Source organism: Bactrocera oleae, chromosome 5 (genome assembly GCF_042242935.1).
Source record: "Bactrocera oleae isolate idBacOlea1 chromosome 5, idBacOlea1, whole genome shotgun sequence".
Lineage (NCBI taxonomy): Eukaryota > Metazoa > Arthropoda > Insecta > Diptera > Tephritidae > Bactrocera > Bactrocera oleae.
Window position 1 is genome coordinate 68,288,471 of NC_091539.1, and position 19,713 is coordinate 68,308,183.

The 19,713-nt window shown below is 30.3% G+C and overlaps 1 protein-coding gene across 3 annotated transcripts; it reads left to right on the plus strand.

The window, feature by feature from the left end:
• Window positions 1–1,599: 1,599 nt before the first annotated feature.
• LOC106625761 (synaptic vesicle glycoprotein 2A) lies at window positions 1,600–18,465 on the plus strand. Of its 3 annotated transcripts, XM_070110027.1 has the most exons (9): window positions 1,600–1,747; window positions 2,153–2,449; window positions 15,823–15,906; window positions 15,985–16,309; window positions 16,381–16,741; window positions 16,800–17,126; window positions 17,557–17,686; window positions 17,771–17,927; window positions 17,984–18,465. In XM_070110027.1, exons 2-9 carry the CDS (start codon window positions 2,380–2,382, stop codon window positions 18,186–18,188), a joined length of 1,659 nt encoding a protein of 552 aa, XP_069966128.1. In that variant the 5' UTR covers window positions 1,600–1,747; window positions 2,153–2,379; the 3' UTR covers window positions 18,189–18,465. The 3 variants fall into 3 exon arrangements, with proteins under 3 accessions (XP_069966128.1, XP_069966127.1, XP_036221550.2); XM_070110026.1 differs by having other exon boundaries at window positions 1,623–2,449; XM_036365657.2 differs by lacking the exons at window positions 1,600–1,747; window positions 2,153–2,449 and adding an exon at window positions 14,824–15,033.
• Window positions 18,466–19,713: the final 1,248 nt, after the last annotated feature.

A 19,713-nucleotide genomic window follows, 5' to 3' on the forward strand; every position in this document is an offset into this window, starting at 1 on the left:
ATATGATCAGGAATATGGGTTTAGAATTAGGTGACCCCTTTTCCCGGCAAAATCCGGGACGGTTTATTTTAGTCATCGATTTTTTCCATATTATAATTCACTGAAAATCGCGACATATAATAGGTGAGAGAACAACACAATTTTATGCAATGGATTTTTTTTTAATTTCTAAGCCCGGGACGCTTAACTCGGAATCCACATTGTCCCGGCCTAACGAATGGTCAGCATGTTTAGAACTTATCAAATATGAAAGATTTTTTTTTACAACGAATTAAATTAAATGATTTCTTTAAATATTCAAATAAAAATATATGTATCTATATTCTTACTTTGGTTTGTCCTGCGAGAAAGCTGTGTTGATATAGTCGTATATTATGGTACTTCCAATTGGACTTATATTCTTATATATAAGGTAAATATTTACGTTTAAAAATATAAGTAGAAAAAAACAAATTTAAGTATTATAGTCAAATATTAACATAAGAGTATTAAATTATATTATTTTGCAAATATATTCGTTTCGTTTTTCTCCTTAAAGCTTTTCAAAACAGCTGTTAAGTGAAAATAATATTCATTGTACGTAAATATTTCACAAATTATCTCTATATTTTTTAAATTTAATCTCACAATAAATATTTTTTACGTTTAAAATCTATTTTTATAAGCTTTAGGGTTGATACTTTACAGAGCCTACAAAACATATGAATAAGGTTACAAAATTATTTAAATACTCTTAATACATATTAATATTATTTACCTATATTAAAAAAAATCAAATATTAAAGGAAAAAAGTTTTCACTAATGATTAGTAAAAATTTAAAAAACCTTCGAAGCTTGTAATAAATTATAAAATTAATAAATCAGTATCTCTAATCAACAAAACATATTTTTTACAAATCACAAGTGGTTATTTTATGAGTGTGCCGGTTCAACCCAGTCTGAATGAATTTCTTTACGCTGTTAATCATCATTCCATTATAGAAATTTGCACACCCACTTCAAATTACACTTTTGCTTGTCTGGCTAATGTTATATGCGGATGAAGTTTATACTTAATACATATACAAACGAAAAAATAAAACACGTGTGTCTACAACCCAAAAGTTCAGCTACACTGTAACGCCTCAACGCCAACGCCACCAACGACTGAGGCGACGACGCTCACCATGACGTCGGCAGCGCAATAAACAGGAAATTTTGTGCAGAGAGCTGAAGCTCCCAGTTGAAAACGCACAACAGCCACCAAGTGGCGGCTCTAGAGCAGCCGAATAGTGCAACAAACAATTAATTCACCATTCATCGATTTGCGACCGGCACCAATTCAACGATTGCAACCAAAAATAAAATATAAAAAAGCCATGATGCACTTGTGCTCAGTTTGTTTCGCTCGCTGAGTTTTATGGTAAAAGAGCGCACGAAAATAGTGTGATTAAACACGTAAAATCGAAATAAAAACCATTTCTCCATCAGTGGTTGCTGCCGGTAGTGTCATCGGTATTCGCTGTTATTGCTGCTACACGAGTGCCAAACTGAAATTACGAGTTCGAATTCTCATTTTGCTTAGTCAACGATTTTTTTCAATTTAGTGGTGTATATTAGGACGAGCCGCTTGATGCAGCGCTCAGTCAATTTCGCAAAGTCCAACGGGTAACAACGAAGTGCAAACCAACAACTGCTCACTTGCCAAACTGTGACCACCGCTGTCTTCGCTTTCGCTTAAATGAACAGGCAACGCGTCGCTAAAACGTAGGAAAAAGAAAATTAAACAAACACTGCCAGTGTTAGCAAGTAGCGGGTGTACAATAAAAAAAAATATATATAAATTTTCACTAAATTCTACAAATACAAATACGACAGCCAGTCATTACAAATACAAGGACATTATACAATATTTGAAGTGCGCAGTGTTATTTGCAAAAATTATTTAATAGCAAAAATTCTGAAAAAAATAGTAAAAATTAAAAACACCAGCATTTTTGCACATTAAACGTGCCCTTATTAAGATAGTCACTGCCAAAGCAAATATTATAAATTTAAGCAAAATTTATTTTACGTGCAAACCCAAAGTCAAATATAAACACGTGAAACCAGAAGCCAACAAGCAGGCATTACAAAAATATAACGGCGTACTTGTGTTTTAAATTTTTTTAGGATTATAAAAGTAAACAGTGCTTTTTATTGAAGCTGCTAATTAATATAGCCAGTGGAGCATATCATCCTCGCGCATGCAGCCATTGCAAATAATTATAAATTACATGTAAATTTGAATACAGTTGAGTGAAACAATTAAATAGAAGAGTTTTAAGGTCATTATTTACACCAGTCCAGTTATATAAAAGTGATAAGCAAAGCAGAGTTCTCACAAAAATCCGTGCCATATGGAGATGCGTTCAAAATTGGGCAGCTTCGAGCTGAAAGACTGCAGTGCCGAAAGCGCCGCTGAACGTTGTAAGTAATCATTTGATGTAAATATTTTTTAATCACTTTCATACCTTCACAGCCATATCGAAATTGTGTCAAACCGCATTCTCGCTTATTCGTTGTTTTTACTACATATACATAATTACAAAACATATGTATGTATGTAGATATATTGCATACATATTTCTGTCTGTTTAAATAAATGACATTGAATATATGTCTGTACTAGTATTAACACGAATGCATTGTTTTTTAGTCAAGCGACACGGAAGTGTTACGGCAAGCATTAAGTTCTTCACTTTCCTTCGTACTTATGTACATAAAGCAATAAGTTGAAAAAAATAATTAATACTAATAAGTAAATATATAAAGTTTAAAAAAAAAACTATAAGAAAACGTAAGATAAGTTATAAGGTGATCAGCTATTAAGTTTTTTACATAAAATATTTTGATTAGGGGTTATATCCACTTGTGAATTTACAATTTTTTTTTGTCTATATATCGATTATATTATGTATTTGAGATAAAAATCCAAAATTTTGATGTTGATCTGCCAAAAAGTCTCGGAGATATAGTGTATTTTTAAGAATTTTTTAACTCAGTATAATCGGTTTATAAAATTTTAAAAGCGTTTTTCTCGTAACGCAGGATTCTGATAATAAATTCGACTTTTTAAGCCACTCTGAAATGTAAATTTTCTCACAAATAACGACTTTTTTTGGGAAACCATTATTTTGTCAAAAATCAAAATTTTGACTTCTCCTTCGATTGTTACCTGTATTCAGCTATAGTAATAATAAATTCTTTTGGTTTTAGGATTTGAAATAATTTTAAGTAGAAAAATCTCTCTCACCGCTAGACACCTTTTTTTGAAGGTCCTCCTTTAGATCGGCTACGGCATCAAGGTAATCCAAAAGTTCTCAAAATGAATCCAACTATTAAAGTACATTAAATTCTGTAAATGTACCATGCTTTTTTTTTATTAAAATGTGTAAGCACATCAATCATGTAATTACGGTTTCGTTTTCTAAATGTATATAAGAGTAATTTAAAAATAAGAATAAGCATTTTCATGGCTCTTCAAAAAATTCACAAAAGTTCGCGTTTTTTCTGGCTTGCATGTGGATATAACCCCTTTTTTATATAATTCAATAATACAGTAAAAACCGTCATTGCTTGCAATACGGTCTAATGAAAAAGAATATCGAAGTAAAATAGAACAAATTATTCGAAATATTCCAATCATAAAGACCCAGCAAAGACTTTAATTGTCATATTTTTATATAAGATTAAATATTTTGTTACTTTATTGACTTTTTTCTAATATTCGGTGTTTGGGCTATTCCAAAGTCCGCATTTAAAGATAACAAATATAAATCAGTAGCATTTTGCTAAAAGCGCCTGGAAAATGCAAGTGCCAAGTGGCTCTTGAAGTAAGTGTCTGGGAATTAGATTCTAAAGCTGAGAGTAAAACAAACAATTTAATGATCCCTGTGCATTTATAGGCACAGTGCCTGCCCACAGACCACTTCAATATGGGAATTTCGAGTAAATATAGCACTTTTTACACTGTAAACAAATCTAAGTACTTAAGTGCCTAACGTAAAAAAATACCTGGTCACCTTATTCATAATTTACGACTACAAATAGTTTAAGTTTATGGCAGAACACAATATTGCACTGAATTATTAACAAATGATTTTAAAGTTGTTGTGCCAGTGCAAGCACTATACAAAACCTGCAACTAAAAAAAAATAGACATATAATTATCTAATAAAAAGTATATACTCGTACAAATAAGCATTGAAAATCCGAAACATATGCCAAATAAAAAAGAAATGAAAGAAAATTCATTAAAAACTGAAACCAATCGACGATTGTTTTTCTTAAACCTAATGGAAATATGATATGGAGCGCATGCAATGCAGTAACCCTGAGCGAATGAATCAGCGTATTTAAGTTCAACGCGTCTCAGTTACAGGTCGAGTGTTTTAGGTAAGCGCGCTGGTAATAAAATATCATGCATATGTTTGTAGTATCGTTGTGCACAATCAGCAATCGTTTATATTTTGTCGCGTGAATTATAAGGTTTTTTTTCTTACTGCTAAGCCAATTGGTTTGTTTATAAAAATGTCAGTACACCTCGCGTTTGTATTAATTGCATTTACAACAGAAATTAATATATGTGCATATATATAATCAATTGATTAATTGATTTACATATATACACGAAAGCAATTAAAAGTGTAAAGTAACAACTATTATTGAAAATACGATTTTTTTACGGGGATTTCCTAAAGTCGTTACCACCGAAAAGCACACACACACAGGCAAATATATTACAGTTATTTACTTAATTGTCACAAATAAAATCGCATTGAACACTCGTTTCTCTATAATTATTTGTTGTATAAATCATGAAATTGTTCTATTAAAGGTATTTATTTGTTTGTCGATTGAATTTCAAAAATGTGGAACACCCTGCAACAGCCATGGTGGCAACTAGCACAACAATGGTTAGTGATTTTGCGCTTATGTTTTGCTTATGATATACGCGGATTTTTTATACATATTAACTGTTTATTTAGCAGTGTCAGACATTGTCCCAGGTCAAGGCAGTCTGGCAGCAACCCCCTTTTTTGCGTTAATATGTGTATGTGTATTGGCGAATTTCCTTATTTACTCGTACACGCTCTACGAACTCAACTACAAACGCATTTACATACATACATAGATATTATGAGCACATGTGTATATGTGCAAGACAACGCAGTCAATACTCTTAGCATTTCTGGGTATATGTATGTGTATGTATGTATATATGCTATGTGTTTTGCTGTCGTCTTCTTCAACGAATTTTTATTTAACACTAAATTTTTACGCTTATCTATTATGCATTAAAGTGATTATAAACACTGATCACTTATATTTAATGCATTTTAGTTTGTATTTGTCTGTAAATTTATACCGAAGCGGCATTTAGCCGGTTTGTACGAGCTTTTTGCGGAAATTATGTCTCTTGTATATGTGCTTAAAATGTAAATTTCCTGGAAATACACAAATTACGAAACTTTGTACACAATATTGCACTTTGGAATATGATTTATAGGTAAACTACAATACAATAATACATATGTATGCATAGATTATGTTAATAGGGGATGAGAATGATATTTTAAAAATACAAAATTTAGACATTATTCAAATTATTATGTATTTATATTTAATATATTGTATAAAATCATAGAATTTATATGTATGTATGCTTTAAAGTTTGTTTCAATCGGTGATTGTGATCTAAAAACCTCTTAGTTATAACATATTTTATTCAGCAGGTGAGCATTAATTTTTTTAAAAATTCTCTACAGAAAAGAAAAACACGTTAACTTCGGTTGCACCGAAGCTATATTACCCTCCACAAATAAAAAAGTATCCATACAACATATAGTGGACTGATATGAACAATTTTTACCGAGATTTTACAGTTACCTTGATCAATAATTCATACCAAATTTCGTAAAGATGTCCTGCCAAATAAAAAATTATCCATGCAAGGTTTTGATTTTGAGCGGTCAGTTTGTATGACAGCTGTATCCTATAGTGGTCCGATATCGAGAGTTCCGACAAATGAGCAGCTTGTTGAGGAGAAAAAGAGATGTGCAAAATTTCAAAATACGGGTAAATACTTATACAGACAGACGGCCAGACGGGTGGACATGGCTAAATCGAGTCAGCTCGTCAGCACGTCATATTCGAGTAAATATGTAAGTATGTATATAATTTATAAGGCCTATGCCGTTTCCTTCTGGGTACTACAAAACTTTGTGGTAAACTTAATATACCCTGTTCAGGGTATAAAAATATAGGTTAAGATTTGCTTTATTATTATTTCAAAAAGGCATCAGGCTAGTTGAGCTTCATAAATATTATTTACACATTTAATGCACTTGTTATATTACTTAACATGACTCACACTTCAATACTTGCGTATTAAAAAAAAAAAAGAAGTTAATCAGTTAGTATTTGGTTAGGTAGCGCACAAAATAAATAAATCATTGCGCGAATGGAGCAAATTGTGTGATTTCCGCAAATATTAAACAAACGTAGATTGTCATACAACTACAGTCGGTTTACATGTGAATACATTCATAGATATGTACATATACATATACATGTGTGAGTGTGTACTCTGCGTATACTTATTCTTCGAAGAACCACTTGGTTTCTTATCAAACATAGCAACAGCGGAGACAAGCTCTTTGGCTCAGTCTCGATTTCAAAAAGACTTGTAAATATGCGCACAAATGTTTCGTTTAATACTAAAGTATACTTTTTTGTTGTTTCATTATATGAATCTGATAAGACACTTCAAAGTACAAGCGCACGCATGCACATATATATTTCTGAACCTCAGCATTGATGGCCATCGAATGGAGACGGTAACGCAAGTATCAAAAGGAATCAGCAATAATATAATATGAGTATATCTTTTATAAAGAATTGTGCTGATGAACTCTTCTGAAACATTCGCGCAATGCGTTAACAACAAGTTTCTTTGGAAGTTATTAACGAGCGGGAAGTGCACATAATTTTCTAGAAAAATGCAGCAAATCAATAATTTGCATAACAAACAACAAAAACAAGTAAAATTATGCGTTTGCGTCACAAAATATAAATACGTCTGTACATATTATATTTACATACATATGTACATGCACAACACGCCGCCAATGCTCTCTCTATTCGGCGTGTGAATGTTAATAGAACTCTTTTTGCGCGTGCTTCTGGCATACACAGTTTCTTATAAATATTATATGTCTGAGAACTTATGTATGTTTATCTGTACGAAGTACCAGAAACACGAAAACTGTGTAAATTGCTCAAATTTGGCACTCTGAGTGAAAATAATGCCTCAGCACGGTCAAACATACATTGCAAAAATTTTCATGCTACTTTTTTGATTAATTTTTTTTAAAGATTTTTTTGTATTATGACATCGGCGTTTTAAAAAAAAGTTACATTTTAACGAAAATTTTGTTCGTTTTTGGTCTGCCAATATTCGAATTTTGATCAAATAAAAAAACGTGTGCGTCTTTGCATGGAGAACTAAGTATATGTGTATAGAACATGCAAAAAAAATATTGATCGGATAATTTTTCTTCAAATAATCACCTAAGCAAGTTCGAGAGAAACGCGTTTAAAGAAAATTTGATGGAGCTGATTGAACTGAGCTGTTATATTTTCGCAGGTTATAACAAAAACTGATTGTGATCTACTTTAAATTTTAGTTATTTTATTTATATTATGTTTAAAGGTATAAGCTATCGAAGTATAATTTTGTTAAAATTTCATACTAAGTTGGCTTCTTAATAGAGTATAATATTTAATTTTTATTTTTGAATGTAAAAATTGGAAAATAAAAATTAAATATATTTACTAAATACATACGAAAAAAATCAATAATTATCGAACACGACAAGCATTTTTTGATCAAATACAATGTCTTAAAAATACTCCTAAACAACGGCATTCATAAACAGGCTTTTTACTTTACTTTGTAATGGATATTAACGTACTTATATTTATTCAACTATGTATATATTTGGCGATAATAATTGCATTACTTAGTTCATTTACAAAACACGATAACTTTATTTACATATATACAATAACGACTCCATTTCCTAGTTGATCTCTTGAGTGCTTTTTACAAGAGAGTATTCTACTGTTTGTTTGGGAATATAAAGCTTTTGTTCACAAAGAATCTGATCATGATAAAAAGTACAAGGTATTAATATACAAATAATAGAAACTGCATGTGCAGGGCCAAGGTCATTTTCAGAATAAACAAATCGCAAATGCATATAGAATATCGAAGTTTTATGTGAAAAAAGTCAGTAAATGGTAAGTGTATGTGAGTAATAAAATTATCTACTTATTAATGATTATTATTATTGCTGATAAATTATGATGGGATTTATGACGTGATACGAGTTGTACATAAAAGTTAATTTGGCATATAAATACAAATTTTATTGTTTTATTAACTTACATAAATAATCATATTAATTGTTATTAACATACCATAAAGAAACATTTTTTTTTTATAAAAAAAAACGGCAAATATAACTAAGCGCAACACTTACTTGATGCTTCGTCTGAAACACCAGCATAAAGTCTTCTTATCACTCGCTGCTCTCTCTCAATTTTTTGGAAATACAGTTGAATTCGCCACGTGCTTTGTTGGTTACTGAATTTGTTAATATTTAGCGACATGTAGAGAGCACGCCTGAACAATTAACGTAGGCACATAACTATGCATATATGTATGTGTACTTTTATTTGTTCGCAGACTGTTGTGACGCCATCGAGCGTATAGTACAGAGTATCTTCACACACACCACAATACCCATTCTCAATTGTATAAACGATGGTATGAGTGTGTGTGTGCGATTCGTCGTCTTATTGAAATTTGGTGGAAAATGTGTTGATGATGAAAAAGAAAATTGTTGCTTGATCGCGGAATTGGCAATGTTACCTTGAACTACTCGAGTATATGAAAACGGTACTATATTGTACAAGTATATTTATGTAGCAGAGAACTGCATAGTATAAATACCATATATGCATATATGTTTATATGTATGCATGTAATAAATAGCCTATGAAATGTGGTATATGTGACAATTCAGAATACAATGTAAAGACTTATGTAGTTGCGTATATACTATGTACATATTCATATGTACTTACATAAATGATTTTACTCTTACATATCTATTTGTATGCAGTTATTTGCAAAATCCTCCAATTAACACTGATAATTACTTAAATATTTACACAGTTCTTAATTTGCAAGTGGGTGCCGGTGAGTGTGCCTATGCTCTTGCTTTTGAAAATACGACAATACAGTGTCGATTTAATTAGCGCACAACGCACTTAGCGCAGAGTTTGTGTGCTCACATTATCTGAATGTAGTTAAAGTCATTTTTTTCGAAGTTAAACGTCTGACATAGTTTCCTGCTGCATGTTTTAGTATCATGACATTATTATCTAAATACCATTATCAACTAAATGTACTAAAGTTAGAGCAGACATTTCATATATTTGTACATTAGGGTGAACCAAAAAGAAGAAATAACCTATCGAATTTATGCATTAAAGTGAGCATTCAAAGTTTCCCACTCAAATAACACCTTAAATATCTTTTTTTATTGAAAATACCATAACTTTTGAACCATTGAGTAAAATAAAATTTTTACATCGCGCTTTTTCTCGAAATAGCAAATTTTAAATAAAAAAATTAATTAATTAACATTTGCATTAAATTTTTATTTATTTTGTAATCCCAAATACGAGGTTAAAAAATAAAAAAAAACTTCCCACATACCGGATTAAAAAAACAAATTAAAAAATTTTAATTCCAAAAACCGTATTGAAAAATAAAAAAGGAAAGTTTTATTCTCAAGCCTATAGTTTAAAACTAAAAAAGAATTTGTTTAGGAATTAAAATTTCCAAACATTTTGAATTAAAAACTTCGCTACCCTCTAATATAGTAATATAAGTACATAGGTACTGGTATGTATAATTATAATTTTACTATTATTTTCTGCAAACGTTTACACAAGTGTGTAATTGTCCAATTGATAACATTAGTATTTATGACGATAGAACATCAAAGAATTTATTGTTTTACAACCAATCTCTTCAATAGGAGATATAAATCAAATTAATAACGGTGTAATGTGAATACTCGCGATGGCAGCGGCTTTTTGTCACAACATGACACTTCACTTTATGATAGTTATGTTATGTTTATGATAATATAACTGCTAAATGCAATAAAAACAATATAATTCTTATAGCATATTTACAGTACATAAATCATGTTTATTATGTTGTAGTTTTTGTTAGTGTTAAGTGTGGCAGAATACCACAATACTTACATATGTACATATATAATAGCTGAAACTTTATACACTATTGGTCGTTAAAGTTGTAAATACTCATATTATTAGACTACTTTTAAAATTTATAGATGTATTGTAGATGTGTCCGATACTGTATATACATACGCGATACGTAGGTCAACATCACGTTTATGTTTTAAAATGACGTTCGCTTAAGTACTTACATACATTACCTTCTATACATATGTGCATGTATGTACATATGTATATCTGTCGAAGTTTGTTGTCATTGCAGCGGCCTTTTACGTGCAAGCGGAATTTCCAAACACAAATATTTTTTTAATAGCTACAAAAGCAGTGAATAAATATTGTCATTTAAAGTACAGCTTTATTTCGATACATAGGTATATCTTTAGAAAAATAGGAGCGTAAGTCCATTTTGATTTAAAACATATCAGTTGATAACAGGTTAACTGTTTAACCGATTTACTTTTGGTTTTTCGTTTTATATATGTATATGAGCCTATTTATAATTGAAACCTTTTTTTTAATAACTCAAATTACCAAAAGCTTATGCGAAAATTTATTTATAATTATTATAACATGATTTAAATAATAAATCCGAATTTCGTATTATCAATTAACTACTGTACTACTACCACGACTCCTAAATGTATGTTATAAAATGAGAGGTAATTTCATTTGCATTAATGCTCAACACTAAATTTTAAAATACTACTTATTTATAATAAGCCATAACAAATATACTGTACATATGTATAATATAATATATGTATAGCATAGATGAAATATATTATACAAATGTCGTACATACTCGTACATACTTGTTACTGAAAAGATAAGCTAATGTGAAAAACTCCATCACTTATCCTTTTGTTAGTCTGTGCACTTTTGTTTTTCACTTTGTGCTTTCAATCCGTTTATTTGCAAGCAATTATTGTTCGCCGAAATGTAGACTTTAAAAATATACATGTTCATTAACATGCTCGTCCAATAAACAGTATCTATAATTTTACTCTGTTAAATAAAATTTTATACAAAAATAAATTTTTGATATCCTTTTTCAAGTGTTTTTAGAGAACATTAATAATTTATTAGATATTATTAAATGTATTAACATTCTCTATACGACCAAGTGCTATTCCGTTGTATGCATATTATTAACTTTTTTTCCATTCTCTGGTATTTATTATATACATATGTAAATTATATATCTAAATTGTGTTTAACTATTTGTTATTTAATTTAAGTAATTTATTATAAATTAAGCCAAAGTCATTATATTAAGATTATAAGATTATAGTCTTGTATTGCATACTAATTTGTTTATGACTCAGTGATAATACAGAAAAATATTCAATACTTAATGCGATACTTTATTAATGAAGTTAAATTCTCAAGAATAAAAGTGAATTTTGTTCTACATACGTGTATGTACATATGTATATATATAGATGTGTTTCCTGTTGTGATAACTGTATATGTACATATACACATACATATGTATATTTCATTTCCGCTTCTAATAATGCCAAATTTTTGGCGGCGCCTGTAGGAATGCTTAAAAAAGTTTCTGGTTATGTTAATTTAACAGCAGATATATCAGAGCAGAGAATGTTAATAAATAAATAATAGCAGAGAACGTAAATGACATTATTTATTTACTGCTGTTGGAAGATATATTCTGCTATTACGCATGCAGCCTGTGAATGCTTTTAAATTAATTTTTACAATATTCAGGAGAATTATGAACTAAAGGAAAATGTATTGCATTATTATTATTTACTAGCCATTTTTGTTTTCAAATAACTTGTCAATTTCAAAAGTTGCAGATTCTATAAAAAATTTAATTTTAGATTTTCGTTGCTTCAATAACCCATAACTTATACATACATATGTATCTTTTTCTAGGCCAAATAACATTATAGAAGGTTTCCATTGTAATTCGAACTTACCCTGAACAGTGTTGCGAATATTTTAAATTAAAATTCGGTTTTTAATTCTAATTATGGGATTAAAAATTGAAAATTTATTGTTCAATTGTAAAATCGAAATTAAATTGTTAAAATTAAATTTTTTGTCCCATAATAAAAATTAAATATTGATAAAATATAAATCGTTTGAATGTGCTAGCTTACTGGCCACTGCTCTAGAGTATTGAAGATGATTGCTTTGTTCAAGCTATAGTTCAAAATGGTAGAACACGAAGTACGCAAGCGCAAAAATGTAAATTCAAAAACAATTTTTTTAATTTCTAAGTTTAAACTTGGGATTAACATTTTTTTAAATTTATTCTTAATTTTCAATACGGTATTTTCTAACTAGAATTTTTAAAAGTATTCTTAATTAAGATTTTCGAGACTACAAAAAAAGTTAATTTAATATTAATTTAATTATTTTTGATTGAATTATTAGCAAAACTGGTCCTAGAACATTTCTAATAAAAAGCTAGACAAAATTCCTGGAAAACGTTAAAAAAATATGTAAAGTAAACTATTTCAAATTTTAACATTTAAATGTGTCAACAATTACACTGCCAACAACAACTCTCAAGCTTCTAGAAATGAAAAATGAGAAACTTTCACTACGCGTCATTGTAAAAAGTTATCTTATCAAATCAGTTATAATTCATTTACGAACAACAAAAATTGTTTATACCATCTACCGGGTTCCCACGCTTTATACCTTCAACCCCAAATTACACAAAGCGCTTATCTGACAGAAGCCGGTTTAACTATACTTTTCTTTTCAAACTAACGGCTATTTATAATTATTTACCGAAATAAAAACATGACAAAAGCACAAATATGGAAAGTGGAAACGGTATACGGTATATGTGCCATCTGTATCATGGCATGTACTCGTATATATGTAACTGTTTATAACTAAGGTTTAAAAAAAAAAAGCAATTTATACGTAAAAACAGCAAAACAGGCCTAATACCACTGCTTTTCGCCTATAAAGTATAACATTTGTGTTTGTCCAGAGCTTATTCGTTATAAAGAGACTTATGGAGCTGCATAATGAATGTAAATGCATAGAAATACTGCTACTGCTAGGATTTAATTTATTTGGTTATTTGTCTCTTTAATTTTAAAAATTAAAATAACAATTCATATGTATTCGTAGATCAGCTGCTGGTATTTATTAAATTAAAGCGTAAGCGGCGAGTTTTGTTATTGCAATGTAACTGAAATGGAGCAAACATTACGCAATTACATCCACTATCTTCTCACATTAGAAGTCCTACATATATATTTATATAAGTACTGGAAAATTATTTGCGTCCGGCGACTTATTAACTGATCTTACTGACGCAAATGCGGCTTGGCATTGGTTGTGTGAGTTAGCCTTTAGGTTGAAATAAATATACAGTATGTGTGCATAAAACTATGTATGGCACGAAAAGATTTGAATATAATTCTGTATAAAAATAAAATTGATTTGAAATAATAATTTGAAATTAGATGAGAGTAAATATTTAATATGTATGTATGTATGTATGTACTTGTCTTCGCTCTTAAAAAAATAAATTAAATTTTCTTGAAAATTTATTGGCTGATTTTCAGTGCATAGTCTTAAGGCAGTTCGTAATATTTAATTAATTAAATTTCAATATCCGTTTTATATGATACAGATTGCGATATCTTTTTAATTAATATTTGTGTCTAAACTTGAAATTATTCATTAGGTAAGTTTAGCATATATTCTCTTGAATTATTGAATTTCGATCATAGCGCACTATTTCTAGGAACCTTTTATTTCAGCAAATTAAATTAAATAAAATAAAATTGAAAATGTTTTTTTTGTTTTATTTTTTATAAAGAGTATATCAAAAATTAGTTACTTAACTTTAAAAATATATATATTTAAGTATGTTCTCAAAAATGCATATGTTTTAAAAAAATTTGAAACATAAAAGTAAAAAATATCTCAGAATTTCTAAAAGTATAAATATTTGTAAATTTCATTAACAAAGAAATACCATCTGATCAAATTTGACGCGAAAGTAGTGCATTCAAAAGGGGCGCATAAATTAAATCGATAAACTTTTTTTTTCTTGATTGGTAGCTATTTGTTTACGACGCGAAAAGTTTGTCTGGCGATTTTGACCATGAAACCATATTTAGATGAACAGATACTGTAAGTTTCACGCTGACATTATGCAGCTTTAACAGCTTGTACATACATACCTTAGTGAAGATCTAACCAAAAGGTATAGAAAATACACATCATCCTTTGGATATAAATATATGCAATTATTTGTCGTGTGTACATAAGTGCATGTAGAATAATTCAATTTTGTGTCTACATCTGTCATAAAAATGTCACATTTCTTAGTTGTTAAATTTGCGGCACAAGATAGCTTCTGTATATATGCACCTGTTTACGAATGTATATACCTTCACATATACTTCGTATTGAGTGGGCGAAAAGGTTTAAATAGATGGCTATTTTCTTAACTGACATTAGTAGCTTAGAGGCGCGAAGGTTAGACAGTACAAAAAATTCGAAAGACTTTTATATTTAGCGTTTAATTAGTACTCAAAACAAGCATTGTTATTTTTTATATATAAATTAGTTTATGCACAAATTGAAAATTTCGAGAAAAGAAATTATTCATTAGAATAGCAAACATTTAAAGTCAACTCAAATACAAAACTATATAAACAAAATGGGTAAGATTATTCTATAGAATATTTATATAATTTTAATTAATAGTTAAATATTTCGTAATTTTTTTTTAATTTCAACAACAACAAAAACTGTGTAATGGTCTCTAAATAATTATTTTAATTGTTCATTAAAAAATAAGTATTTGATTTAGCGTTTTGGGGTAATTATTAAAAGAGAAATATTTTTAATAAAAAGTATGTACTATATTTATTTATTTTGCAAATAATAATAACCAAGTATGTGCCTGTGTATAAGTATTTCATAGAAAAAAAAATATTTAACATCTATTAATTAAAATTATTCATTAATTTAAGTTATTTTGGTTATTGAATTCACTGAATATTGGTTGAATTGAATTCAATTTAAATACTACAAAAACAGCACACACATACTGCACACCATGACATTTACCGTTACGATTTTGTATAGTAACCAAAGCTAATTTTTTATATCACACACTTTGTACATATAAAATTAAATTATCTTAAATAATTAAAAAAATATAAAACAAAAATAAATTGTTTAAATATGAATGTGGAAGAAAATACTCAAAAAAAAAAAACTAAACAAATATTAAAAAAAAAATTAAAATGACAACATAATTTTTAGCTAAACCGCATTATGTAAGTGCCCTTCAACAGCAATATCCTCATCCCATCGCAAAAACTCCCATACTGCATACATGCATACTCATACATATCTGTATGTTCTTATGTGTAAGACGTCCATATCCAAAGATCTTGTCGAACATAAAAAATTAATTTACAAACAAATTTCCCACCTTATTCCAGTACTTTCAATTATACATACAGAACCCGTTAAGGTAAATCGTAAACATGGGGCCATTTCATTTTCAGAAGCTTTATCACTTACCGGTAAGTACCATTGACGCTTAGTATTCATTCATGTGAATACAGCCATTATGATTCATATTAATTTGACACCATTCATAGGTTTCGGTAAATTCAATTACTTCCTCATCTTCATTTCTGGCATGGTTTTGGCCAATGTTTTGTTGGAGACGGCAGCTATGGGTTTTATTTTGCCAATTGCACAATGTGACTTAAATCTTACGAATCAGGATAAAGGCGTCTTGAGCGCCATTAGTTTTGCTGGTATCATAACAAGCTCACATCTGTGGGGCTTTTTGGCCGACACAAAGGGGCGTAGACGGGTTATTAGGCCGACATTGTTGGCAGGCTTTATTGTCACATTATTCTCAAGTTTTTCGCACACATTTTGGGTGATGGTGTTGTTGCGTTTCATCAATGGATTTTTGTAAGTTTCTAATCAGATTTTATAGATGTAAGAAGTCTTTGTAAATAATTTTTATTTATACGCTTTTACAGTGTCTCTGGTGGTTCGGCTACAATTTATGCCTACCTCGGCGAGTTCCACACAGATAAGACACGTTCGCGCGCCATGATGGGTTCTTCATTTATCTTTGCGATCGGCGCGATGATCTTGCCAATGATTGCCTTCCTTGTCATCAATCAAGACTGGGTCTTGCCCTTGCCTTTCTTGGGCATTGATTATAAGCCTTGGCGTTTATTTTTAATCGTATGCGGCATACCCGGCATGCTTTGCGGTCTCTCCATGTTCGCTTTGCCTGAAAGTCCGAAATTCCTCTTGGCGCACGGTAGAGAGGCGAAAGCCATTGAGGTCTTGCAAAAAATGCAACGTTGGAACGGTGGCACTCAAGATCTAAAAGTAAGTCAAAGTGCTTTATTGTTTAAGTTTGAATAATAATTATTTTCATTTTACTTAGTTAAAACACATCCTACCGGAGGAGGAGACACCCGGCTCAATGATGCAGCTGAACAATCAATCGGCTTCGAAGGAGAACTTTGCCACCGCTTTTCTGAAGAGCATGTGGAACCAGACTGTGCCATTATTCCACAAACAATACATACGCGTCACATTGATTGTTTGCAATATGCAATTTTGGTTGTATGTGGTAACGAACGGCATGTACATGTGGTTCCCGCACATCATTAACTCTATGGTCGAGTTCATGAATGCTCACCCAGGCGAACACAAAGAGATCTGTCAAATTGTGTACGACAAACATGAGAGCTTATATAAGTCTGATGGTGTAAGTACAAATATCTGGAATTGAAAACAAAATTGATTCACATTTGCCGACCAATCCTATGCAAAACTAATCGTAGAGCTAGAAAATTATTACTACTTTTTTATTCTTGTCATGCGTTTTACGAAAAAAGGTCGATCATAACAAAGTCCAATAACTCATCCTAAAAAATTTTCATTAAAAATTCGATAAAGTTACACGTTTCGAATTTATTTATAAAGATTGGAAAAACTTTATTGTTTTTACAAAAAAAAAAAATTAAAAATTCGATGATTATTTTAATTAAAAAATCTCAAAAAAATCCAAAAATGATATTATGGTATTTAGCGGACTTTACGAATAATTTTGCATGGAAATTGCATTATCTGATTCTCAGACGAATAGAATTGACCCTTTGTAAACCTGTGTCTAATTATAACTACTCATTTTCCAGACAATGGAATGCGTTGCCAAATTAGAGAACACTACATATTTTTACTCATTAATCATGGAGATCTTGTACGCTTCCTCGTTTGCCTTTATTGGCTTGGTAATCAACCGAGTCGGCAAGATAAGCATACTTTGTAAGTATTAGAAATGAATTGTATACTTCTATTTTTCATAATTTAGACAACCACTAACATTTTTCAATTGTCTACAATTCACAGTTATTTCAACAATTTTCTTCACCTCATGTGGCCTTGCTGCAGTCTTTGTGGTCGATCCATCGATTGCAGCGTATCTGTATGTGCTCTTCTTTTTGGTGGGCGTGGCAATTAATGTTTTGGGCGCTGCCACAGTTGAGCTTTATCCCACACAAATGCGGTAAGACTTTCTCGCATCTCCTTAAAAATATTTTTCAATTAAAACTTTACCTACAGTGCCATGGCAATATGCGTCTCGCTGATGTTCGGCCGCTTGGGCAGTGTTGTGGGCGCTAATATTGTGGGTGCGATACTGGCTAAAAACTGCGAACTGACTTTCTACACCGCTTGTATTGCCTTGTATGTCTGCGCCTTCTTGGCTCTACTGATACCGCGAAGAACCATGGCGCCCCCAGCTAAGCTCGTTTTGGATGAGGCATAAATGTGTGAAGACGCGTAAATTCTTATTCTAAATTGCGACTTAAATGCGGATAGCATACTTAACTTCGCAACTACTAGTAGGGATGGATGTAATACTGTTATTAAAAATTGTGATTCTATGTGTGCGTGAGTGTTTGTGTGAGTGAATATTTAATTAGTATTTTGTATGAAAGTGTTTTTATTTTGCGGTGCTTATTGAGATCGTGTGAGATACGTGTTTTTAGATAAAATATATTGAATGAAACTACAAATAAAGCAAAAAATCAAATAAAATAAAAGCTGTGTTAATTAATTACGATATACACATACACATGTACATATGACCAATGACAAGCGCTCTGAGAAATTAAAAATGGATGAAAAAACAGAATTAAGTATGGGAGCAGCTGAGCACTGTGCAAATTATAATAATTAAGGGCGTGTGTATAATGGCGAGTTGTCTATAATATTTTATTATACAATAAATGGAATGGATGTTATAAAATAAACTAGTTCATCATTGTATTGTAGATATGGAGACTAGTGAAAGGCCAGAACGCCCAGCTAAATTCATTAAAGGGTTCTCGAAATAAGCAAAAATTATAAAATGATATTATTTTCAATATTTCAATATTTCAAAAAAAAATTAATTAGCAGCTTTAGCATTCAAAACTGTATTTTTCGAATTTGTTAATGTAATTAGTCGAAGACGCATGATCCAATTACTATCAACCACTTTTTGGCCTATTCTGTATATATTATTCCATACAATGATCTACCAGTTTTTTTGCAGAGCAAAAACGACAAAAAATTTTTCATCATTTCGTCAATTTTGCAGTAGTGGAGCACCTTTTTGTAACGCGTGTAACTCGAAATATATTTATTTTTTTCTTTAAAAATTTTACTGTGTATTTTTTAAATATAATATATACACTTAAGATAATTTATTTTTAATTCCTAAAAATCGCCTTTTTAGGCTATCATACTAGGTGTGCCCCTTAAGATACTCAGAGACCTGTCGAACGAAAATAATCAACTGTTATATTGAGTCTTATTTCACTAATTTTGACGCCAATCTAATATGGTACGATAATAAAAAAAATAGAAAACTGTAAGGCGGAGGACCTTCCTGTTACAATAAAGAGCTCATACTTGGAGAGACTTTCTTAGAGGTGTCTAAAAACCTATTTTTCAGAGTACCAAGGGGAAAAAATATTCGTTTTTTTCTAATCCGCCCTAATGTACATGCAAATGTATGTATATATGTATAGTCCGTAAGCGGGATGTACTTGCAATTTGCGCTAAATACCGTGGTATATACATATGTACGTAAGCTCTGTTTATACGGAGAAATTACTGTCGAACATTTGCGACAATTGCTCTGATGCAGAATAATGACTTAAATTCATAATCCATCAATATTCTTAAAACAACCACAACTTAAAGACTTCTCAAAAGATTAAAAAATTGTATGTGAAATTAAAATTATTATTTTGACACAAATATGAAATAAACATATTTATTATTTATCGGGACGCAATCGACAA

Bases quoted from the DNA above. Each gene is read 5' to 3' on its own strand.
- LOC106625761 (XM_070110027.1), top strand. From the start codon at position 2,380: ATGGAGATGCGTTCAAAATTGGGCAGCTTCGAGCTGAAAGACTGCAGT. The intron at 2,450-15,822 runs GTAAGTAATCAT...ACCTTATTCCAG, and splicing joins CGAAAGCGCCGCTGAACGTT to TACTTTCAATTATACATACA. The intron at 17,928-17,983 runs GTAAGACTTTCT...CTTTACCTACAG, and splicing joins CTTTATCCCACACAAATGCG to TGCCATGGCAATATGCGTCT.